This window comes from Falco biarmicus, chromosome 1, assembly GCF_023638135.1.
Source record: "Falco biarmicus isolate bFalBia1 chromosome 1, bFalBia1.pri, whole genome shotgun sequence".
Classification (NCBI taxonomy): Eukaryota; Metazoa; Chordata; class Aves; order Falconiformes; family Falconidae; genus Falco; species Falco biarmicus.
The window spans coordinates 9,595,262-9,620,223 of record NC_079288.1 but is presented as its reverse complement, the minus strand read 5'-3'; the positions used below and the strand labels follow the sequence as shown (position 1 = coordinate 9,620,223).

The 24,962-nt window shown below is 47.8% G+C and overlaps 1 protein-coding gene across 1 annotated transcript in view; it reads right to left on the bottom strand.

Annotated features, from left to right (window-relative positions):
- Positions 1-4,474: 4,474 nt before the first annotated feature.
- DNAH9 (dynein axonemal heavy chain 9) overlaps positions 4,475-24,962 on the bottom strand; it is a 186,292-nt gene continuing 165,804 nt past the window's right edge. Inside the window, exons 64-69 of the mRNA XM_056342836.1 lie at positions 23,711-23,902; positions 23,023-23,214; positions 22,065-22,235; positions 19,374-19,556; positions 10,972-11,361; positions 4,475-5,389 (exon numbers count right to left, since the gene is read on the bottom strand). Coding sequence (XP_056198811.1) covers positions 5,162-5,389; positions 10,972-11,361; positions 19,374-19,556; positions 22,065-22,235; positions 23,023-23,214; positions 23,711-23,902 — 1,356 coding nt within the window. The 3' untranslated portion in view covers positions 4,475-5,161. The remainder of the gene's footprint in view (positions 5,390-10,971; positions 11,362-19,373; positions 19,557-22,064; positions 22,236-23,022; positions 23,215-23,710; positions 23,903-24,962) is intronic.

Below are 24,962 nucleotides of genomic sequence, written 5' to 3'. Positions count from 1 at the left end.
CTCCAACCCAATGCGAAGTCTCAAGACAGATTCTCACGTGAATACCTGAAACGCCAGGATCTCAGGGCTGGGGGGCTGACCTGAACAAAACTTTCATCACAGACATGAGGCACTTTTCTTTGGTGTGGTTTTCATCAGACCTCACACAATACTACAAATATTCTGACTTTTCCAAGACAGCATTCTCAGCAGCAAGACTACAGTACCTGCAATAGCCCTTCCCAGAAACTGGGGGTGTTGCGGACACTGGGGCTGTCACCACTGACAGCTCCCCCCATCCCAGCTCCTGCCGTACTCCTGGAAACATTGAACCAAGATACTGAATGCAGGCTTGGGGTTTGCCTCCTGGCTTTTACCACTAATCAAAATGCATGCGTTAAGAGTGTCCTAAAAGTGAACTTTAAAGTTTGCACACAAGTAAGTGAGTTTTGAGACCTTTAGACAATGTATTTATAGCCTCAAACAAAAATCCTTCTGCACTAACAGGCACACTAGTATTCAAATTAGAAGGACTGCTTATAACTCCGTAACATCATCTACAGTCTAAAAGCTTTTTAAATGAGGTTCACAACCATTAACAAGGTAAATATATTTGTAGATTTGTTGGGGCAATTACAGTCATTTAAAAACCAATGCATAATAACGGACATGAATTAAATAAGCCATTGCTAATTAAATGTATTAATGCCACTTTATAAAATGAATGCATCTAGCTAATGCATTACAGCTAGTTTTGTTCTGTAAATAATTGAGCAGTGATACATGCAGAATTTGCATCACTGGGCATTGCCAGTGCCCAATAGCAGTTACAATAAATTTGCCCCAGTGGAACCAATCTACTGACTACCAACCAGGTTCTCCTTTTGTCTGTCTGGTCTACATTTTCCTTTGCTCTGTGAGAAACAGTTGCAGAAGAATGGAGCTAGTTAACCCCCAAATATGGGACACAATTACAAAGCATTTGTGAAGACTTTAGTTTGAAGTGTGCTCTTCTGCCAATTATAATTTGCAGCAGGTACAACACTCCCAGGCTATGGAAAAGCCATTTCTCTGTCCTGGGAGAGTTCATTCAATTTTACCTAATGCTAAAGTGTTCAATAGCACAATTTTCCTCCTTTTGCTTTCATCCTTTTGGAAATATCACCAGTCTGGAGTTAACTAATTGACCACAGACCTGAGGAGCCAGACCCAAAGCAGCCCCACAGGGTGCTGTGCAGTGTCAGCAGCTGCAGAGATGCACAGAAAGGATGAGAACTAGTCTGGGCTCTTCTGGGCATCCCGGACCTGGCCTTGCACGTGAAAGCACAGGATGCAGGATCTGGCTGAATTCCTGAGCAGAAGAGAAGGACACACAGACTTGACCTTAAGTGTAAGAAAGCTCCCCACCCCAGCCGGACCTGGTGACTCCTGGGGTTCAAGTGCAGTTGGCTAAAAGACTCAGGGCGCTTGGGCAGATCCTGACCTCACCATGAAATCACTAAGATGGGTCAGACAAATCACTCACGACTTGAACCCATTTCTTTCTGCTGGCTATAGAGTAGGCCCAGACACTAACTCAAATGGTGACACTTACCTTTCCAGGGCCTAAAGTCAGGGCACACGGAGGTTGTGCTGAAAGCTCAGCTGGTGAGCAAGCCCAGCACTCAGGGGATGATAGTCTGGGCTGATTTTGCATTCAGAGCTTCCTGCTGATGTAAAAGGGGCAAAGCTGGGACAATGCAAACAAAAAGGACACATTTTTTATCTTATTTTTCCTTGGCAAAAAACTGATATGTGATTTGCCCAAACACATACGGTTCTAGCAGTAACTCCTTTGCAGCTGGAAAATGCCCACCCTGTACAGCCGCACACGTATGTCTCCTGTCACAGGCTTTAGCTGTGCTCCAGGCTCCGACCTGCTGCAAGTCATACAAAGACACACAGCTTCCTTCAGCCAGAAAAGTGGATCACCCCACTCTCTGAAATCACCAGGTCCTGCCTTGAGGGGCTGAACGGCTTCTTCCCAGGAGAAGGTGCCATCCCCCCAGCATAATCAGTGGCAGATGACTTGGAGGATGAAGCACCTGGGTCCTCAACCCCACCATGGGCGGCTAGCTGCATTGGCTCCTGCTGGTACTCAGCACTTTGACAAAGTGCTGGAGGACCTTTTTCCTGAGATGGTTAGGAGGGTCTCACCCTTGTTTTTTTGGTGGGTGCTCAGGGAGGACACAAGCAGCAGCAGACACAGTCTGGTCAGTGGGGGATGGTGAAATGTGAGAGAGATCACCTTGGTCTAAAAGAAAAGTCAACCTAAAGAAAAGTGGCTACTTTTTGCATAAAGAACCCTGACATCTCACTTTCCCCAGTTTCCAGCTAAATCTCAGGTCCTCCACGCAGCAATTCCCTGGTTGGAGGGTGGTGTTTGAACACCGAGGAGCTGGTGACCACAGGGCTCCTCTGCCTTCAGGAGCAAAACTCTGCTTGCAAGAGGCATTTCTTTGGCCCAGAAACACTTACCTGCTTTTTTAAATCTTTGTGTTTACTCAGTTCACTGCCAGTGTTGGGTTTTGCAGAGGAGGAAGGGTTGGGGTTGCAGCATGGCTGGGGAGGTGAGTGGCAAAGCTGGGATGAAGGAGAGGGGTTAGGGCTGAGGGGTCTGTAGGGCAGGAAAGCAGCCTCAGGGCTGGTCCTACAGACTTGTCTCAGGAGTCTTGTTCCAGTGATGGAAAAGTCACTTCCCAGGGTTTCCAGCTTTCCTTAAAAATGAGCAACCACATGGGTCCCTGCTGCCAAACTGCCTTGAACTGTCCTACTGCCCTATTGCCCTGCTGCCAGCCCTGCCTGCCCTCTTCCACATCAACCTCAGTTCTGCCTTGGATGTCATTCAAATGCTGCAGCTCTGCCAGCCCCAGAGCCTCAGCATCAGGCTGTGCTGGGGATGGGGATGGGGCTCTTCACCACTCAGTCCCTTCCACTCAAACAAGGGCAAAGAGTGGGAAGGAAAGAGAGCACTGGAAGTGCCAAGTGGGCAGCTATCTCCAAAAGCTCACAAACAGAAAATGTTCATCTCTGACTAATGCAGCACCCCTAAAGAATAGCCTGGCCAGCTGTATTTAATTGCCTGGTTTAGTCAGATATGGCTGGAAAATCTCACGCCTGTCAGTTTTCTCCCCCTAAAGCAGCAAATTATTCACCATCCTCTTGTAGCATTTTGCAGCCAACTCTTTCCTGTGATGATTTTCAAAGGATGAAGAATGAACACCCTGATGACATTTCTAGTATCTATAAATATCTCCCCACTACCCTGCCTGCCGAACTGGTGAATTATGCAGGAAGATATATATATAATAAAACAATTGGATCCATTTTGTTGTCAACATCCCATTCTTCTTCAGCTGGCAAGGGAATAGCCCAGGCTGTTGCTCTGGAGGTGTTTAAAAAACAGGTAGATGTGGCGCTTAGGGACATTGTTTAGTGATGGACTTGGCAATGCTGAATTAACGGTGGGACTTGATGATCCCAAAGGTCTTTTCCAACTGAAATGATTCTCTGATTCTATGGAATGAGAGCCAGACCTGACCCCTCTTTGACAACTAGTGCAGGACAAGGCAGGAGGACCAAGTCCCTCACTAAGTATCAGGGCAGTTTGAGGTGACTCACGCAGAGCTGCAGGTCTCTCCAGGCTGTGGACTCCCACCCTATGAACCCCACAGCTGCCTGGAAACAGGATCCTGGAAGTTCCAGTGCCACCATATAGGCAGTGGAAACAGAACTGGCTGATGATCCTCCCCTTCCCCCTCAGCCCTGGCAAGCAGGGACCTCTCACAGTGAGGTGATGTTTGTCGAGGTGCTCATTGACTTTGGGGATTCATCTGAGTAACAGGGTTTGTAGTGTTCCCAAAGGAGGGTCACCATCCCTGCTGGAGACCTGAGTCTGGCCCTGAGATTGTAACCTGGCATTGGGTTAGGGTGGGAAAGTTTGGAGGTGCTCATCCGTGCTAATTCCACCGAGACCAAATCCTGCGCACATCTGCCATCTTCCCCTTCCATCCTACGCCGCCTGCCTGTGACACACAGGCTGATACCTGCAGGGAGTGCAGAGATGGCACTGAACCCCACAGGTGAAAACCCCACGGCTGCTTGCATGGGGAGGGGCAGAAGGATGCTGCATGCTTGATGCGGAAGAGAAACAGCAAATACCAGCGCAAGGCTGGGTCCTGCGCTGCGCGGCGAAGCGCTGCAGGCTGCACAGAGCGCATGGCACAGCCCCACTTCCCCAGGCAGCCAACCCAACCTCTCACGATTCCCAGCTCCCCAGTGCTCCGCTTCTGCTGCTCAGAGCGATGCTCTGCCTGGCTTCTTAAGCTAATGTGCACCCCAGTCATCCCCCTCTCTGCTTTCTGCTCTAAAAACCCAGCAGTTCTTACCCACCCCATTCGTAATTACAAATGCAGCTATCCAGATGTCCACGTTTGTCCCACGTGACCCTGCATGTACTCTCCATACGAGGAGCAAACATATAATACAGGCCTGCAGGCAATTTTTAAAGACTAATTCAGGAGTAATTATTTTTATTAGTAAATTTCTATCATTATGAACTATTCTTTAAATCCTTGTGGTGCATTTTTACTGCCGATCATATTAAGCACATTGGATATTAACACTGTTTTCAATGTTTCTAAAATTTATGGGAATACCATCAATAAAGAGTTTACATCAACAACAACTAATGATCTCACAACTTTTGACATCACACGTATGACAAAGAAACACTCATGTATAGAAAGGAACAAGGCCTGAAGAATCTCACGGGTCACTGGACTATCTAAGGATTTTGGAGAAAGCTACTGACTTTAAAAATACTTTGGATCACCAAAGAAATAAACATTACATTCAGCATGAGCTTAGCACTCTCTGGGTGTGGAAGATCTGGCTCTGAGTTGGGACCTCCCAGTGCTCCAGGGCAGCAGTATAGGAATTAGAGGATATTGATTTACAGCAGCCAAGAATCTGGACCACATGCCCCCCCTGCACCTCTCTCACCTCCTTGCAGGCTCTCTTCAGGCTGGGTGCCCAGTGCTCAGAGGGATGGAGCCTGGGTTCAATCTCAGGATATTATTTTTGAAATTGTCTGAGAAAAACATCATCAGGGATTTGCAAATGAGGTGCTCCGCTGGTGAGCCTAGATCTGCAGCAGCAATGCCACACCAGCGAGCACCCACTTGGAAGGATTTTCTCTAGTTTTAAGGTTAAAAGTCCACACATAAGTTGGCCCTCTTTGGCGTGTTTTGTATACAGGACACGGGTACATACTGCGGGTATCTTGTTTGTCAGCAGGAATAGCTTTGATGAAAATGACAGGCATGGCCGGCGTTAGTTCCTTGAGCCTGGCATCTGTGATTATCCCAGCCTACAAAGGAGAGAAGACCAAGTCTTAGCTGGATTTCCAAGATATCCATCAGGTGTACCCCAATACGCATGATCCTCTCTAATGTTTATACAAGCTGGTCTTTCTGGGGAAGTGCAAACACCTTTTCTGAGGCCAAGGGAGTGGGTGAGTCTATTTGAGGTAAGGAGAGTCCGGATCACACACCTGCCCTGTTTTATCAGAAGCCTCCCTCAGGCGTAGCTTATCCCAAGGGTACAGATGCCTGCCCTCCCCAGATGCTCAAACCCTCACACACCTGACTGGACTCTGCAGGGGAGCGATGTTCCTGGCTGTCCCACCACATCATCCTCATTTAGCTCTTACTCAGGGTTTCGCCAGACCAGAAGCACCTTGTGGGGAGCACTGCTTGTGCTAGGACCAGTCGTGGACACCTGAACATGGTTCAGGATGGAGAACAACGCTCGCTTAAGAAGACTCTAAAAGGCACCAAGTAAGTGTCCCACCACACCACCAAAATTTGGGCATGGCCTGGGATACACTTGGGTGGGCAATGAACGCACACAGTGCTTTGTGTGGCCCCAAAAGGCACCACAGCCTTGTTTCCACTCCCACAGGTGCTCCCCCCAGCAAAGGGGATCCACGACTGTTCCTGAGGGAATATTATCATTAAACAACAAGTCCATATGATCCTCTCCAAAGCAATGCTCTCACTCAGCAGGCTGCCCGACCCAGGAGAAGGATAGTATGCTGTCAGGGCATGAAATCAGTGGCTTGGTTCTCTAATCTGGGTCTCTCTGGCAGCTTCCCTTTCTCTTTCTGGCAATAAAATCCCCTACACATCAATCAATTTCCAGGAAAACCTGTAAAATTTCTTAATGGAGGCTAGAGAGACCAAATGGAAACAAATACAGAAATGGAAATAAAACTTCTCAGTGCTAAAGAAACTGCCTCTCACTGCAGCTTAGCTTCACATATTATTATTTCAAATACTCTTAGATCAGAGTTGAGGGATGAGATTCAACCTCTCTGGTAGTTTATTTGGTTTTGCAAATCAGAGAAGAAAAATAATTCCTCTTGCAACACACCTTGGTTTAATTGTACTAATGCCATCTGTTATACTAAGCTATAATAAATCCAAGTCTGATTTAGGATTTTATATTTCCAACATGCTGAACAAACATTACATAATTCTTATAATACCTTGCAAAGATGCTATTTATCAAATATTATTATGTGCTATTTTAAATCCACATCTTTCATTTCTGAGGCTCAATTTTGATCAGATCTTTTACTGCTGACGATTATTCAAATCAAATTTCCAAGATATATGCTACCTATTTCTGGGCTAACAAGAGTTGAAATCTTCCTGAGATATCTCTATGGAACATATAATTTTGTTATGTCTGGGCTGATTTTCATTTGCATTTTTTATCGTTCTCATCATCAGAAATTAATTGTGCTCTGAAAGCGATTTTCCCTAACTACTGGCACAGCACACCTGGTAAAACGCCACTGTTCTGTGCCTCAAGGCTCAGGCCTCAGATCTTAAAGAATTCTTCACTTCTGCTTGTCCTGGCTTCTCAACAGGCAATTTGAAGAGCAGATGTATTGTGCTGCCACATATGGATGGGCCCAAAGACACAGAAAAGCTGTCACAAGCCAGGGATGCTCATAGATGGGCGCAAGCATCTGGCCATGTCCCCTCCCACCCCACTGCGTGTTGGGGTGTTAGCAGCACAGCCGCACCCGCACCACAGCTGATCTAGGGTCAGTTGGCTTGAAGACCTTCAGCATGGCTTGGCTGTCTTTCAGGTAGGGTTGCCTCTGCCTGCAGAGAAGGGGAGCTGGTGATCTAACCAACTGCGCAGGCAGCAGGGAACATCACTCCAAGGTGGTCCAAAAATTGCTGGGGTGAGTGGCTTCAGCTGGGTGTGGGGAATGAGCAAAAGAGGCATCCATGGAGCACGCAGTGAAGACTACCTAACGAAGTGCTGTTCAGTAGAGCCAACCGAAAAAGGAATTTTTATCAGAGGAGTTTAAGAGTTGAGATGCAGCTGGAAAAGGTTTTGCCAAGTTATTAATTTTTCAGAACAACCATAAATAAGAGACTGCCTGTTCACAGCACAATTTGCAAGTGTCCCCTCCATGGCTGCATCGTAAGTTTATCACTGGAGACCTCAGCTTGAGCCACATCCTACTCTCGCTGTCAGAGCTCACAAATACATGGACATTACTGACAGCTGACATCTGCAGGAAAAGGCTTCACATGATGCCCCAGCTCACCCCCTCTGGGAAAAATTTCAACCTCTGATGCATGAGACCTGAGGTACCTGGTGCCTCTGCAGAAGAACGTGGCAAGCTGTGGTTTGGGACTGTAGCACCAGAACTGGGCTGTGTCAGGGCTGGGTGACACACTGATGTTGTTTTCATCTGCATCCACTGCTGGGAGCATCTCAGATGAAAACAAGTGCTGTGCAACTGTTCCCAAAGTTTTTGAAAGCCAAACAAACGCGACTGTTCCTTGCCACACAGATGCAGCCTTCAAAGCCTCTCCACTGGTTTAAGACTGGTGCTTCACACGGGACTAGCTTTAAAAAGCACACAGAACCCACAGCTGGTGCAGCTCAAAGGCGGCACGGTGCCCTCAGTGTTAAGCCCCTGCTCAGCACGCTGTGCGTCTCAGCCAAGGACAAGGTGATGTGCTGTCTGCACCTGGCAGAGCCTCGTGGGGCAAAACCCACCTCTCCCCTTGTCCTGTCACGGTCCACTGCCCTTGGTAAGGAGCAGGGCCCACACTTGGCATCAGTTTTGGCTCTCCATTGCTGGAAGCAAGAAAGCCAGGAATCAATCAGCAATCTCCCATGGCTTAAGAGAAAATATCTCATAGTGGCACCAGTCAAACTGTCTCTCACTGAGTCCCACTGACTGTAACAGTGCAACAGCAACAGATCATTTGGACTCAAAATAACCTGCTTGGCTTCATTTCATCTAATAGCTGCCTGCTGTTTTGTAATGAATGTTTTATAAATTTAAGACACCCAAGGGCAAACATAAATGTTTAAATAAATAGAAAAATGGGAGCAGCAGAACATAAAGGGACCTTTTCCTTTTTTGGAGGCACAATCTAAATGTGAAATATTCTTTTAAAAGTGGATGTGATCCCCAGAGTAGTTCTAAATATGACCTGCCACTCAGGAGAGGATTAATTTGGAAGGAGTGTACAACCCAAAAGAACTGTGCACCTGTTTTAAAAATGCTGCATCCATTAATATATACTGGTGCTCACTGGATTACAGGTAAAATGAATAGTTCCACTAGGTGGAAATGATATTTCAGTGTGAGCAGCAACATACGAAAATATTCTTTTCCTTTCTGAAATAAATTGAAGCATGATACCCAAAGATTATGAATGGTTCTATAAATGTAATTGCTCGGTATCTTTCAATCACACGGAAAATGTAACCAGAAAAAGCCATTTACTAAAGTCTGGATGGTCTCTGAAGACAAACCTCTTTGCTGAATGCAATCACCTGTACAAGTTATTGGAGAGAGGCGAAGGGGATAAGCCTTGTTCTCAAAAGTTCTCAAAAGATTTCTGACTTTGCACCACCAAAATTTCTCACTCTTCACTTCTACTGCCACCTGGGGATGGATGGGCAAAACCTAGGCAGAAGTCAGCCGTCTGACTATTATATTGTCCAGTAATGGTGGTAACGATAGTAAAGGAAAGCATAGCAGCGGTCATTGGAACTTGTTTTTAGTGGGGTATTCGATGTGGAAGACCTGGAATTTTTGTAAAATTCAAGGGGTTTGTAAGATAGCCACACCGAAGGCTTAGAACAAGGCAGAGAACTGTAGGACCAGGGCTGGGGAGATGGGCTGGGCTCTCCTCTGCTGCTGTGACTTCTGCTATGAGCAGAGCCAAAACCATGGAGGCAGGAGACCTGACCTTATACCCATGTGAGATCTTTACTGCAATCTTCTGACAGAGCTTTTTCCAATGTCCCTGGCTGTCTGTGGCTGTCCAGACCCAATGCACACATTGACCAATTTCCAGAGAGAAAAACAGCCTGGAGCTTTGACCTTCCCAAGGACTTGGGATAAAATGCACTGGATGCCATCAGTCGGTAAGTTCAAAGCTTTGCCCAGTTTCCTATCCTTCATGGAAAACTAGTGCAGAGAGGGAGCTGAAAAATAAGCGGAGGGTATTCCAGCTGAATTGCAAGGTCAGGCTGGGATGGGATATGGCAAGCATGGCCTCTCTCCTCAGCACCCTACCACCGAGCCCCACAACACATAAGGGAGGATCCTCAAGGTTAAGGCTCTAAAGAACTGCCTCTGAAACAGAAGCCTCTTCTTGCAAGACAGTAAAGTTGACACAGATAAGTAAGTTCTGGGTGACCCACTTTGACCAGCCTTCACTGTCGCAGGTTACTGGCAGCAGGAGCATCGAGGTGGCTGCCCAGAGGAGCTGCATGAATCACTGTCACCTAATCTTCAGGGGCAGCACAGCCCAGGAGCCATGGTACCACGGGCCCGGCACCTCGGAGGACCAAGCCCAGTGGGGATTTGTCAGCCTAATGGCTCCCGCTCTGCAGACTGCCTTGCTAACAGCTGACAACCGTCAGAAGGAATGACAGGGACAATTGTGCTCCTCCAGGATGCTGCTCTGAGAGGTGCATTGCGAGAAGGGCACCGACAGCTACATGGGCAGGAAACAGCAAGCATGCTGCTCCCCTTCGGCTGCCCGGCTGGTGGGTATGGTTCTACCTGGGCTGCTCTGAGGCTGGCTGTGCTATAACTGAAAGGTACTGGGCCACATCCAGCAGAGGAAAGAATAAGAGCAAGAGCCACCCACACTGTTCTGTTTGTCCAGAACCAGCCTACCCTGCCTGACCCCCTGCTGAGACATCAGCCTGAGTCCACATGGACCACAGAGACTTCATGCATGCTGTATTTAGCACCCTAAGGGGATGGCTAAAGGATGTGATTAATTTCTGGTCACAAACCCTATCTATGCAGATGACATCCTGTAGCACCCGACAGTGGTCTGGATTTGGCACATCCCATCCATTCAGCTCTGGGAACATAAAGGCGTAGGAAATCAGAGTCCTCTCCTCTCTCCCCACTGCTGCTAAAGAGGCAACAGAGCAGTGATGCTGCAAAAGTCTGCCCCGCCGCTTTTGGAGGCAGCACTGAGAACACAACCGTATGAAGGTGCAAGGGCAACACAGCCCTGAGAGGACCCCACATTTTCTAAAGCCTGTAGTAACACCGCAAGTACTGACCACAGTTTAGTCAACATACACTGAAGCTGCGATTCACTTTGTAAAAACAAGATGTACCACTGCAAGTTGGCCACCCTGAGCTCCCCTCACAGCCATGGAACAGACAGTTCCAAGGAGCGATTCATCCAGCCACCTCGATACCCACCCCAGCCTGCAGCCATGGTTCACATCTTCCCCACTCCTGCAAGGCACCCCAAATGACTAGTTTAGATGAGCACCTGTCCGGGCTGCAAAGTTCCCCAGAGCACAGTACTGACCCACAAAAGCCTAACATCTGCGGCTTCTCTCTCAACACGAGAGCCTTGGTGAGCTCACCTGTGCATCCCAGCGCGCACCCTCCATGAACAAACCGTGGACATATGCCCCTTCCCGAGGAGGACTGGCAAAATCTTCTCTGTTCTTTTTTGTCACATCGCACTGCAAGGTCATCTTGTCCAAAGGCCACCCATTTTTTCGGGCTGCGGACTGCATGATGGCTGTCAGGATGGACTGGGGATTGAAGAAGCCACCAAGCCACAATGTGGCAGGTAAAGAGAAGTCTCCTGTCCACGCCTCCAGCTCCTTGATGCGAGTGAGGAGGTCAGCAAACCACGTGCCCAGGCTGGCTGTGGAAGGGTAAGCCCTCTTTATCCAGGACTCCGGCACCATGTCCAAGAAGAGGGCATTCTGCAGATTCTCCATGTCACTTGTCATGGTCAGTTCTCCCTGAGTGAGAAAGGGTGTAATTAGCACTGGAAACTCTAACCTGAACAAAGCCAGACTGGAAGCAGAAGCTGAGCTAGGAAGTGTGGAAGAGCACAGCATCCTACACAGTCACTGGTGTTCACGTACTGGGGATTTCTTCATGTTTTGGGTTTTCATGAACACCTTCTATTGCATATTCCTGCATCCTCATCTTCCCTACTGTAAAAATACTACTTGGAGGAAAAGTTGCAAAACAGTGACAGTGAGCATGGGTTTCCCTCGGCTGTCCCAGCGTTGCTTCTGTTTTCTCTCATGGACTGACCATCTTTACAGGGCAGGTTTTCGGAGGTGCAAAGCTGTTTTTACTCAGGCTGCCAGGGCAGGATACTGGAGTCTGTGATGACTTACTCTAAAACTGTCCAAATGTTTATTATGTCCAGTCCTATCCCCCTCCTCTCCTCCACTTTCCCTCACACCTCTCCTCCTCTATTACTTTGCAGAACAAGTCTTTCTTTCTAACTTCACATGTTGCCTGCAAATGTAATCACAGTTTCTTTCACAGCAGGGAAACACACAACAAATTAAGATATGATTCAGCCAAGTGAGATAGAGAGAGAGGTTTGACTTTTCCTTTATCCAGCAATTAATTTTTTTAAAGCTTTCAGAAACCTGTATCAGTTTCACCCAGGCAGGAGAAGAGCTGGAACATCACTGCATGGCCAAACAGGGGCTCTGCACAGCAGTAACATGCACCCCTCCTGAACTTCTGGTGTTCTGCAGAGAGTCCCCAGTGTCTGCTAGTTTAAACTTAAGAAAATTCCTGCTGCATTCAACTGAAATTACATTAAATCTAAGGGAGAGATGCCTGGATGCTGAAAGGACAGCTAAGAGACGCCAGTAGGAGGTGCAGCAGTTTGTGCAGCAGGTTGCACAGAGGGCACACAGACGGGCTCACACACGCTTGCTTAGCATCGGTGGCGACGTGCCACAGGGCACTGCCCCCAGCACCATCCGCATCAGCTGTCCCTGACACAGCAGAGGCCTCAGCTCAGACCAAGCTGGTGATGGAGCCTGCAGCTCAGCGTGTCTGGGACTGCAGGCAGTGCCTGGAGCCGCTCACTGAGCCTGGGGCTGGGAGGCTCTCTCCTTGCCTGTAGGTGTGCGCCGGTGGAGGACCTGCAGGATCTGCAGGAGCAGGCCAGCAAACTGTTTAGCATCAGAGATAATGAGAAAGAGACCAACTGGATCTTCCCTGAGACCATGCAGCTAAAAGAGGAGCCTCGACTCCAAACAGCATCAAAGGCAGGCAGGCAGAGTCTGCGCCTATCTGCCTGGGAAAGGGAGACTCCCAGAAGGTGAATGTGAAGAAGAAGGTGAAGGCTGGAAGCTTGTGACTTCCAGCAACAGGAGCAAACCTTGTGTCCTCCCTGCAGATGCAAAGCCACAGAACAGGTTCAGTGCCCAGGTAGGGAATGAGAGGTTGGGAGCTCTGTCTGTCAAAGCATTCATGCTGATGGAGCCTGAGCCATGCAGCAGCACAGGAGAGATCAGTCAGTGACAGTAGTAGGTGACTCCCTGCTGCAGAGGACAAGACCTCCACCTATCAATCTGTCTTGCTGTCTGGGGACATCTACTGCACGCTGAGAGCTTCAATCCAGGATACTGCAGAAAGACTGCTGAGGTTTCTCTGGCCCTCAGACTACTACCCCACTACGCTTTGCCACAGGGTCACCAACGATACCCAAAGCCATTCTAAGGGACCTGGACAAGCTGCAGAATTGAGCTGAGAGGAACCTCATGAAGTCCCACAGAAGGAAATGCCAAGAGTTGCACCTGAGAAGGAATAACTCCATGCACCAGTACACCCTGGGGACCAACTCCCTGGAAAACAGTTGCAGGAAAGGACCCGGGAGTCCTGGTGGGCAAGCAGCTGACATGAATCAGCAACGTGCCCCTGTGGCAAAGGCGGCCACCAGTGTCCTGGGCTGCATTAGGAGGAGCATTGCCAGCAGGTTAATGGCAGCACTCTGCTCGGCACTGGTCAGGCCACCTCTGGCACGCTGGGGCCAGTGCTGGGATTGTTCAGCCTCAAGAAGAAATGGCTCGGAGGGGTCCTTTCAATATCTGCACAGAAGACGGAGCCAGATGTTTCTCAGGGATGTCCAGTGACAGGACAAAAGGCAATGGGAACAACCTGACATACAGGACATTCCATTGAAATACAAGAACAAAATTTTTTACTGTGAGGGTGGCTGAACACTGGAACAGGTTATCCAGAGAAGCTGTGCAGTCTCCATCTGTGAAAGTTTTAAAAACCCACCAGGGCGTGGTCCTAGGCAACCTGGTCTACCTGACCCTGCTTTGAGCATGGGGCTGGACTATACAATCTCCAGAGCAATTAACCTGTGATTCTGGGATGCTCAAGCCAAGTAGCCTGCAAAGACAAAAGCTGGCAAATGCACGCTCAGCTTCTACCGGTGCATAATGTCCTTCAGAATTTAAATATTTGCATGCCCCATGCTGAGCTAGAGGGCTACAGCACACCATAGCAGTTTGGAGACTTACAGCTATTGTTAATCACTGGTTTCAATTATAAATACTCACTTTTGTCCCCTTATCGCTTTGCCAAAATTTATCCAACTTACAATTTCTCTTTGCCTCAGGCTGAGTGTTTTTGGAAAGATTAACTGAAATCAGTTGAGCCATTGCTGAGAATGAGGGTGAGGGAATTGGGTCAGTCTATTCACATTAAAAAATTCCAACTGTCCTTTCGCAGGACTTCAGTGCCTCCAGCCATGAGGTCAGCAGAGGTGCCTTTTACTGGAGCCACAAAAATCTATGAAGCTTTAGCAAAAGTTGAAATCTGCTTAAAGCAACCCCAACACGTATTTAGCAACGGCTGTCAGAGTCCAGCAGCTACAAATCTTTGCAGTTTATTCCTGTGCCAACCATGTCCTGCAGAGCTCTGATCTGCAGATCACCCTGACAGGCTACAAGCCCACAGCCAGACACCCAGCCAGACCAGGCAGAGCCATGGCAAGCGCTTCTGATGATGGTCCACGCTGCATCGGGCACTAACGAGGGGAAGCGGGCTCAGTGCTGAGTGATCAAGGCTTAGGGCAAGCAAGCCTGCTGGCACCCTTGGGGTAGCAAGCGTTTTCTCCAAGGAAGCGCGCTGCAAAGAGACTGGAGACTCCTGAGCTTGGGAGACAGCTTGTCATCAGAACAGAAACCCTCTGAGCTAACCGCGCTGTTGCAAATGCAACACTCGGAGCTGCTGGATGACAGCTCAAAGGGCTTGGATGCGTATCTGCCCCATACACTGTGTCTTATCAAAGGAAAGAAAGGGTTTCAGCTGAATCTGGGCACTGGAAACGTCCACTTTAGTCCTTTTGGCTTTTTAGCACTTGACTTATAACCCTTATCTTTTCTTTTTTCCCTTTTACTTTTTAAATTCCTGTGAAAGTTTCTGAACTTCCACAATAAAATGCATTCTGTCCAGCAATAAGTGAGGGCAGTACTTCGAGGGGATGTGCCTCCCCAGCACCCAGCACCAATTCAAATCAAAGCTAAGGGCACTTTTGTACTGCCCCGTGCCTGGAAGCCACTGCAGCCCTGGGGTGCCCATTCAGAGTTACCCCACCACCACCAGAAATCTGTGGTTTCCCATCCAGAAGTCCCCTGGGCAATGGTCATTTCTCAATAGGATGGACTGGTACAAGGCATTATTAAACCTTTGCTCCAGAGATGACTTTTTAAAAGTAGTAAGCTTTTAAAGGCAGCAAGCATCTGAACCTGTTGGGTTTCCCCATGGAGAATAGATTTCTGATGGACAGAGAAAATCATGTGTACAAAGGTTTTAAGATGGTCTTGGTATTAACAGTTCTGAAGCTAAAAGCAACAAATAAGGTTGAACGAAAAAGTAGAGGCAGGACTATTTGCAATTAGTCCTAAATCATGAGGAACAATCATAACCACCTTTCAAAATACACGTCGCCTTCTATCATTTCTTGTGAGCAGGGACCAGGTAAGTCTCTGCCAGTAAATCATCTCATTATTTCTACTCAATGATTTTACGTTTGTAGGGAATCTCAAAATGATGGGTTACCCAGTGAAAGGTCTTCAAAGTCCTGGGTAATTCCAAGCACAAGGGTCAAACAGAAATGAAAGATGTCTCATTTTGGTATTTGCCATTAGGTGTCAAAGAAATAGAAAGGCAGTGCATGCCCCATCCATCCTCCCTTAGGCACCTGAGCTGTTTCCCTTTATCTACAACACACTAAGACCACTTACTGATGCACAGTTAAAGTTTACCCAACAAAAAAGCATGGGAGGTCTGATCAGAGGGGCTGGTAATGAGCTTCACAAGGCTGTCAAAATTACTTGACCGCACCAGGGGCAGCTGCCACGGCTTTGTTATTTAATAACTTCTGTTGGCAGGCAGACTCTGAAGTACCATTGCAGTTCCTTCATGTCACATGGGTCATCATCTCCCATCTCAGGAGAGCTTGGACACTGAAAGGACCAGTCTCTGGTTAAAACCATGACCAGACCATGCAGGAAGAAAAAAAATTTCAAGGGGCAAAGTACTGGCCACAGTGGGACACTGGCAGCCACAGGGGCTTCTAACAGCAACAGCCAGAAGTGGTTTGCACTCCTGGAAAGGTTTCAAAGAGGATAAAAATATTGCAAAATGTGTGCAAGTAGTCAAATTGATTTAAAGACATTACCCTTATGACCATATATCATGTCTAGTTTTACTTTCAGGAAACAAATGAATTAGCAAATGTAATTCTCAGGAAGGCTTAAGAAAAGCAATTTTTAAAGCCTGCGCACTCAAGCATACTCATTGGAATCTCCTGTGAGGGTTCAAAGCATCTATAGCAGCTATCTCATACAGTTGTGCAAATACAATTATGCATAAATTTGCATTTCAGATGCTGAATACTAAAGCGCATCAGGAATGATTCAAGTTACTTTTTTTTTTTTTTAATTTTTCCCCCCCAAAATGCTGGGAGCAATTTTCATTAAAGACATCCTTGAAGGAAATCCTAATCAGCCTGCAGACATTCCCTCAAGATGAGCAGACTATTGTCACAAATTGTTTTCTTAGTTAAGGTTATTTTCACTCGATACAGCAAAATACCCGGCTAGCCTTACAAAATTTGGTGTCCTAATTGTGGAGGTTTATCCTTCACTGAAGTTGCAAAATAGAAAATCTTCTTGCAAAAATGACACTGGGTACAACATTAACATGCAAGAGTTTCAGCCCAGCCTCTGGTCTCACCGAAGTCATCCAGAACAAAGGGCTTTGAAATGAAACATGCCAGTTATTTCTGATGGCTACCAGTCTATTGCAATTTCTCTTCCCTTAATGGGATGTCTCCTATTTTCGGACCAAACAATCACTTTCCGCTACACAGACACAATGAATCATTCAAAAATTCAAATTAGGCATGACATTTCCAAATCGCCTTCTTTTAGCAGATAGTCAGTTAAAAACAGTAAGACTTGCTTCCTCTGTGTTTTATTTATTCTCTTCTGAGGTCTGTGGTTCCTCTTATGTAAACTGCCCTCCTCTGAGTGCTGTCAGTACAGATTCCCAGTCCCAGAGATTATCATGCATCAACAGTTCCCATAGGAGATGCTCTCAGAAGGAACAATTAAAGAATGATTTCTCTCCCAAACGGAGTATGAGAACTAGCTGTCAAGTCAGGACAGTAGCACTGCCCTCAGAAAGAGCCAACAGGAGGGCCAAGCATCCCTGGGTCATTATGTGGTACCCAAGGCATGGGCAGCAGCACAGGTCATGCACGACCTCTAACTCAGCTCTGCAGGGACCCACGTGCAACCTTTGCTTGCAGGTACACAAGAATTGCCCACAGGTGATATCTCAGACCCGTCAAATTTGTCTGTGAAGCACACACCAGATGAAGAGATGCTAACACAAAATGGTACTGCTACTCATCTGCTTTTAGTAGTTCTTAAGTCCTGGCCCCGTGGTGCCACTGAATCACACCACAGGTATTGAGGCTGTCGGGACCAACCTCCACAGTCATTAGAGGTGCCTTTTCTGCAGATACCATCTCACTTCCCTGCCATGATTTGTGGCAGGGTTTGGGGGAGAAATTTGCACCCTCTGTTATTGCCTGACTTCTGTGGTTTGTCTGTGGTTTATTTAAGCCCATGCATCCGCTCATTCTCCCTACCAATATTAAATTAGCTTATTCTTCTCCATATTAAATTTAATTGCTACACATTGTCACAGTTACAATTATATCTTGTTTGGTGCTCCAGCACTGAAATACTAAATCACTTCTGTTTACCTGTCTCAGGAAACAGAATTTTCAGTTCCGCTGCCTTATGCTAGAAAACAAAGGATATCAGTTTATAATTGACTACATAAATATCAGCCTATTTTCAAATGGACTGTACATACTGGGCCACCACGAAGTGTATATGATATGTCTCTCTCTCCAATCAAGACGATAAGCATCAGCAGCGTACGCAACGCAGAAGTTCCTGAGCTAGCAGGGACCCGGGCTGCTGGGTTCACAGTGTACAGCACAACACGGCTGGGATTTAGAAGCAGCCTAGTCCTTCCCCTCTGGAGCTACAGCTCCCTAAGGTCCCAGAGCCAGCCCTGTCACCTCTGCGTGCATGCTGCAGACATGTCCTTTGAAGATCTCTCTTCAAAACTGCCCTCATGGAAGGGTTGGGGTTATCATTCAGGGCCTCCTTGCTCATCTGTGAGCTCTTCTGCTAAGAGCATCATGCAAAGCGGTTGCAGTTCCTTCAAGTGTGATGGTTCCCATGTTATGCAAAATATTTTTGTGGGCTGAGTGCTTTGGTGAAATGAGATGACAGCCTGTCTTTCAGGAAATGATGGAACAGGGAATGTCCAGTGACTGATGTCTCCAATTGCTGCCTCCCACCATGAAATCATCCAGGGAGCAACTTTGTGGCAATGACACAGGGAAGGCATCAGGGTAACACTGAAGCCACCAGCTTTGCTTTGCAAACTCAGACAGCATTCCCCTGCTGCACTTAGGCTTTTCCAAGGAACATACAGCACTTGGCTACGGTGAAAATTCTTCTGGGATGACAAGGTGAAGGCAAGGTGTTGCTGCAGGGCACCAGGCTTAGCTAGGCAGGTCCTCACAGTGCAGTCTGACCTCTGCTGGGTTATCCCCTACTGGGCAGTCAGTAGCCTTTTATATTTTGTCCCACCAACTGCCTGGGAGAGGATTCAGCAGATGACTTCCCCTGCCAGTGAATGCAGCCTCAAAGCAGAGCCCCCTTGCACCTCCTGCTGAACCCAGAAATCTGCATCCTACCTGGCGTGCCCTGCCAGCCCCAGAGCCCTCACTGCTCTCCACACACCCAGAGGGACACAGACGTCACCTTCCTGGAGCAGAGCGTAGCTTCTTACCAGGGTGGAGAAGCAGCTGTGGCTGGAGCGATCCTGGACAGTATCTCCATAGGGAAGGGCTGCTCCTGACCCTCCTCTATTAGCAAATGACTCATACCCAGCAAGGGGAGTTGTCTCTCTTCCAAAACTCTTGAGTTTTTAGGCTTTTTCTTTTAAAGCTCTGGACATTTTGTGTCCTTACACATAACTGTTCTCTCCTTTGATTTCTGCTCAGCTTGTGCTTTTAATAGTCTGTTACAAGTTGCCCCCATACTGAGACATTTTGTGAAGAGGTGTGATTTATTTGGCTTACCTTTAAATGGGCCACCTCTCAATTTCTGCGTGACTTATTGATGCTGTGCTACAATATCTGGTGGACAGAAGTGCCTGGTCTCTGCTCCTGAAAAGCAGTCATTGCTATGTGTATCTTTAACCTCTCCCAGCGACCCTGCGCTCACGGCCTGCGGACAATGTGCCATTTGAAATCCATCTGTGAACCCTTCCCCTTGGAGTCAAGTTAGTTTTGCAGCCAGCAGCTCTGAATACAGAGCGTGACCCTTTCTGTTCCCCGAGCACCTTTTCCACTCATCAATGTTTCACTGCCAGCACCGAGAGCTCCTACCTTCAGCCCCAGATCCAGTTCCTTGAGCGAGCGCTTGATCTCACTGGTGAGGATGTTCATGCGCTCACATTCCTGGAAGGCAACCGCAACATATGGTGTCCTCTCCTCCACCTTTGCCATCAGTTCTACAAGGTTAAACTCATCCGTCAACTTCTCTAACATCTCTTCAAGAAGGGCTTTCACCTGTGGGCCAAAGGGAAAAGCCAGAGGGATGTCAGCAAACAACCGGCTGAGCCTGCTGGGCTGCAGCTGCCTGGTCATGGTGTGGAAGCTCCATCTGCCACTTTGTGTCCCTACAATGATCAGTGCCAGCTGCACGGGGCACGGCACCTTTCAGAGAGCTTGCCCCATCTCATCACAATTCAAATGCTTACCGAAGTTAATGTCAGATGAGAAGCTTTCAAAATGATGGTTTAAAAATGTCACTGTGACATGTAGCTGTCTCCTCTCGGCTCTCAAGCCTGTACTCTTCTCCTAAGGTCTGATGCAATGCAAGAAGACGGATGGGGCCATCGCCTCAGCTCAGCCCCAGGACAGCTGAGCTGATGAGCTGTTTTTCTGTGCTATATTGCTAGAGAGAGGTGGCTATGTAAAATGTAATTTTAAGCTGAATTTAGCATTCTGAACTAATGGAGCCATGGAAGAAACGTGTAATGAAACAAAACTGTTTTCCAGTCACCAGCACAGTTTGATTTAGAAACGGTGCTTTATATCTGTAAACACTAAACAGGGAAATCTCCAACGCAACTGCAAGTTTCTAGTGTCTAAAAAATAACACAGACAAAAACCTTTCTGGCTGACAATGAGGCATGAAGCCCCTAATCTTTGTGGGCTCAACTGTATCTCTCAGGTTTACTTGGACTGTTAGGCATCTTGGTAGGGCAGTCTCTCACACAGTGCTTCTCCTTCCTTCCCTGCTGGGACCTAAGCAAGGCTTCTGCTTCCTGGGGATTTCTCAGGCACACATAACATGCGATTCAAGTTCTTTGATTTGATGTGCAAAACCCGGGGTGCAGGTGCCAGTGCCAGCTTCCAGCCAGCGGCAGAGCCAGCCCAGGGGAACTGTATTGCTATGCCCACCAAATTTCATATTTTGGACTCTGTACTCCAATTTCCTCCCACTGCTGCTCTTCCAAACCCTCTACACTCGTGTCAGACGTCACGGAGAGGTGATGATGTGTAGGCCGTTACTGCAAACAGCTAGGTGGCTAAAGCTAAAGCTCAGCTGGAAAAGCTCTTCAGCTGCGCCTCAGGTGCAGTATAGAAATATCCTCTAATTTGAAACTTCCCTGCAAGTCCCTTTGGCTCTGATGGTTTCACAACAATTACAGCTCGTTTTCTGTAATGTGGCCTCAGAAACCTGAGGGAGCAACTGGACTTGTCAGAGCCTCAGGAAAATGACAGGCTCTCAGTTTCCCTACAAGCTCCTAAAACCGCCTCAGCCAAACTAAGGGCTGGAAATCCTCAAACGGAGGAGCTAAGAGCCAGCTCTTAACTCTCTCATTCAAGGAACAGGTGAAAAGGACACAGCCAGTGCTAGTTACAGCTCAGATAATGAGATCCCCCCTCCAGAAGAAAATTAGCTACGGGAGCATCCCCCCAGGCACACACGGCCACACTCGTGTTGCTTTCAGGCAGCTTTCATTCTCAGAGGGAACGCAAAAGCCATGGGGACTTCTGTGCTCCTGTGACAGTCTTCTTGCCTGTCACCAGGAGTTTTCAGGGTAGCCATGCCCTGTGATACCATTGCTGGATCACTCACTGACAATTTTTCTTCTCGGGCCAAGGAGTTTCATCATATTTCAATAACAAAAAGACTGGGAGGAGAGCAGTAGTAATCACATTTGCTATCTTTGAGCATCTCCCTTTGCCTTTGCTACCTTGGGATTACTCCCCTCACCCCAAATTTCAGTGTGAACTGTAAATGGAACATGCTGAGCACTTCTAAGAGCACCTCAGCTGAAGGCAGTATGATCTCCAGCTCCACACCAAGCCAAAGGAAGCACATGTGAAATCACAGACTTCATATAAGCTTTCCGACGGCCGTTCATTACTTTGCAAAGCTTGAAACACAGAGCTGGGACCTTAAGATCGCAGAAATAAAAATACGAGTAAGCCTTGGCTGGTTTCAGATCCTGTTATGAATGCTTGGGCCAGATTTTAATGAGCTGTGTCTTTCGAGAGGAAGGACTGGGCTCAGCCCGGTACAGGGGCACAGTGATGGAGTTCTGCGGGAAATAAGGAATGACAAGGCTGCTGGGAGCCTGGGAGCTGGGTGGGACCTGGTGGCAGCAGCAAGAGGTGGGCTGAGCTCTGGGTGGCACACTGTACCTGGCAGGCAGAGCGCTCGGGGCTCATTGCTATGCCAGTCACGGCGTGGTGCACAGGGACCGGTGGCTTGGAGACAGCGGAGGCCACAGAAGGTTTATTTGCAACATCTTCAGAGGATGATAATTGAAGGCACTGCAGTTCAGGGGGTAATTAAAAGCCACTGTCCTATTACTGACAATACTCCAATTACATCTCACCATGGTGATGTTCTGCATAATACAAGGCTCGTGGGTTTAGACACTCGATTTGTAACAGCAAATGCAGAACACTTTGTAATAAGCAGTTGTGAGACAAACCTGACAGACTCTTACAAATGAGACAGGTACCAAATTCGGCAGCTCCTTCCTCTACCACTCTCACCGTTTCTTCCCTGGTCACCACTCCTCCTTCACCCATGCTGGTGTCCCGGGGCTGCATCTCCAACACGATGCGAAAGAGCCTCTCTGAGGTCTGGGTAAGGAAGCCGATCTCAGCGTTGGGATGGAGACCATACAGATAAGGAGACTCTGGAGGCAAGGCATCGTCTATGTACTGTACATAGGAGAAATTCAGGTTCCAGTTAGATACAAAGTCCAGGTCACTTTGCCTGCAGTGTTCACAGCACTGGAATTATCGCCCATCTGAGTAAGAAAGCCCAGGCTGACACAGCTCTGCTTGTGGCTGAAACACCGGTGATCTGATGGGAGAAAGGAGCGTAACAATTGTTTACAGAACTGCTCCTACTCCTGCTGTGAAAATTTAGTAATTGCTGAAGTTTGGCTTGGCTACATATCTCGGGCTTGGACCTTTTCTAGCAATTATCTGCTGCGCATTTCAGCATCAATATCCTGAAATCTCTTGTGGGAATTTAGCTTCCAGTAGTTAAGTTTTGTGAGTAAAACCAGCCTAATATGCCTATCTCTGCTACCGCATCTGTGTACAAAGAACAGATGAGACCAGTAAGAGGATCAACAAGACCCTTCACTGTCTCTCATTGAAACTGATGATAAAATGGAGCTTGAAAGGGCCATTTTAGCAAACGCTATGTGGATGTAATTTTCCAGGAGCCCCACTCAAGCCTCAAGAACCAATACAGTTGTTCTATTCATGCATGAACAAAATGAGCCCATGATGAAGCAGCAAATTACCATTAGACTTGGTTCATCCAAGGGAATGCTGAAACGTCTACAGAAACAGAACATAATGGGAAATAACAGGAGGTGTGTTGAAGCACTGAGCACTGCAGTCCTATTCACTGCCCCTGAAGACAGATTATAGGGTAGTTATGGAAGTCATCAAATTTATGTGTATAAATAATGCCAGAAAATGAAGCGCTTACCTGATGATAGCCATTATAGTCCATGTTCCCTGGGAGGGGGAATCCTGGAGCAAGGAGGAGTTCTCCCTCCAGCATTTCTGGCTTAATATATTCTTCCAAATAGGTTTTGCAAAGCCGCCTGTCCCAGTCATCTGTAATGTGACCTCCATACATAATCTCACCGAAGAGGTAGCGTAAATCATCGTATGGGACCTGAAGAATGAACCAGGAGGGCATGAAGGAGTTCAGACAGCCAGAGCTCCACCAGCCGTGTCACCGAGCTGCAGGCTACAGCACTCAGCACTGATCTGCACAGCAAGTGCTTCCACTTCACCATTTCAGTTTTCTAAGTAAACAGACATTAGGTAGTAGTCAAATCCTGCCCAAGGAAAACTGGATCACAGCATAGATTTCATGCAAATTCCCACTGAAATGCAAATTTATTCTGAGCTCTGTTAAACCAAAGACCACTATGTATTTTCAATGAATAAAGACCACAGACGCTATTTGCTATGATTTGTAAGCGGCTACAGATGTGAGCAGCACTGAAGCTCCCCATCTCATCACAAAGGTATACGAAACCGTGAAGTTACAGAACCGAAGATAGTCAGCAAATGGCATTTAAGGAGACTCCCCGGGAGTTTTGGCACAAGCCAGCCCATCGCTGGTGGTTACAAGCCACCAGACAGCCCACCATTGACCCACGTACCTTTGAGCTGGCCTCCAGGTAGTTATACAGCACGTTCACGGAGATAGTGAGGTCTCCAGTGTTAAAGGGGTAGGAACGGTTCCAGCCCTGGGGGCCAAACTTGCGCCTTTCTGCCACCACGGCATGGAAATAGCAGAGGGCAAAGAGGATGCTCTTGAACTCGTTCTCCCGGGTGCACATCTCCAGGGTATCCTGCAACACAGGCAGAGGGGCAGGGCTGTGTAAGTCCACGCTGCCCTCAGCCTTGGTGACTCTCAGTGCCTCCCAGATACGCTGGCCTTTGGACAGGAGTGAATTGATTTTCCCAATCAGTTCATTTCTGCATAGTATACACATTCATTAATTTTCTAAGTTAGTGGCTTTGCATTCCGAATTTACTGGCAAATTCTGATGCACATTTTCCAAATTAGTATTTTCTTTTCCAACTCAAAGTGGCTGTCAGCATGCATTCCTGTGCAAAGGCAAGAAGGGAAGGACACATGCGCGCAACCAACACCCCATCACCTGCATGTGCCCCACATCCCACGCCAGCGGGATGGAAAGAGGCAGCACCAGGGTGAGCGTGCCAGTAGTGGGACTGGGACTGCAGCCCTCAGCAAGGCTCCTGCTGAGAAGGGCTGGACCTGGAAGAGCTAAAGTCCATCCATCCCCTTGAGTACAAAAGGTTTCCTTGGGGCAGCATTTCTTCGAGCAGGGGGTTATCGCAGGGAGGCTGTGCTGCTGCTCTGACCCTCTGACAAAGCCAGCCCAGCCGCACACTGCAGCAGCGTATTCACTGACGGCACCACCTTGTGCGGCATGCCAAGGCAGGGATGTGAGAAATGGCTAAAAATCCAAGCAGGGGAGATCTAACACTTGCAAAAAAAAAAAATAAATCTGATGCAGCCCTTTAAAGCCAGCACAGCAATAGGTGCTTCCTTTCCCAACTTCCAGGTGATGCTTAAAGTTTGAATATCTACAAATAAACAGGCAGGATCATGATGTCAGAGGTGGGGGGCAGGAGCCTGAGTCATTTAATCAATGAAATTAATTAAGGGAACTGGTCTCCAAAGAGCTCTGAACAGGTCTGGGAGAGATGTCTCAGCAGGCAGGCACCAAGGGCAAGGCCGGGCAGCCATGCCTCTTCCCAGCAGCACGGGCATCAATGTTATGGGAGAACAGAGCAGCAGAAGGGATGAAGCTGTGTGCATGCCATGAGGCTGAAACTCAGCTGTTACAGGGGAACCCGAATCCCCCTTGTGTGGCTGAAGCC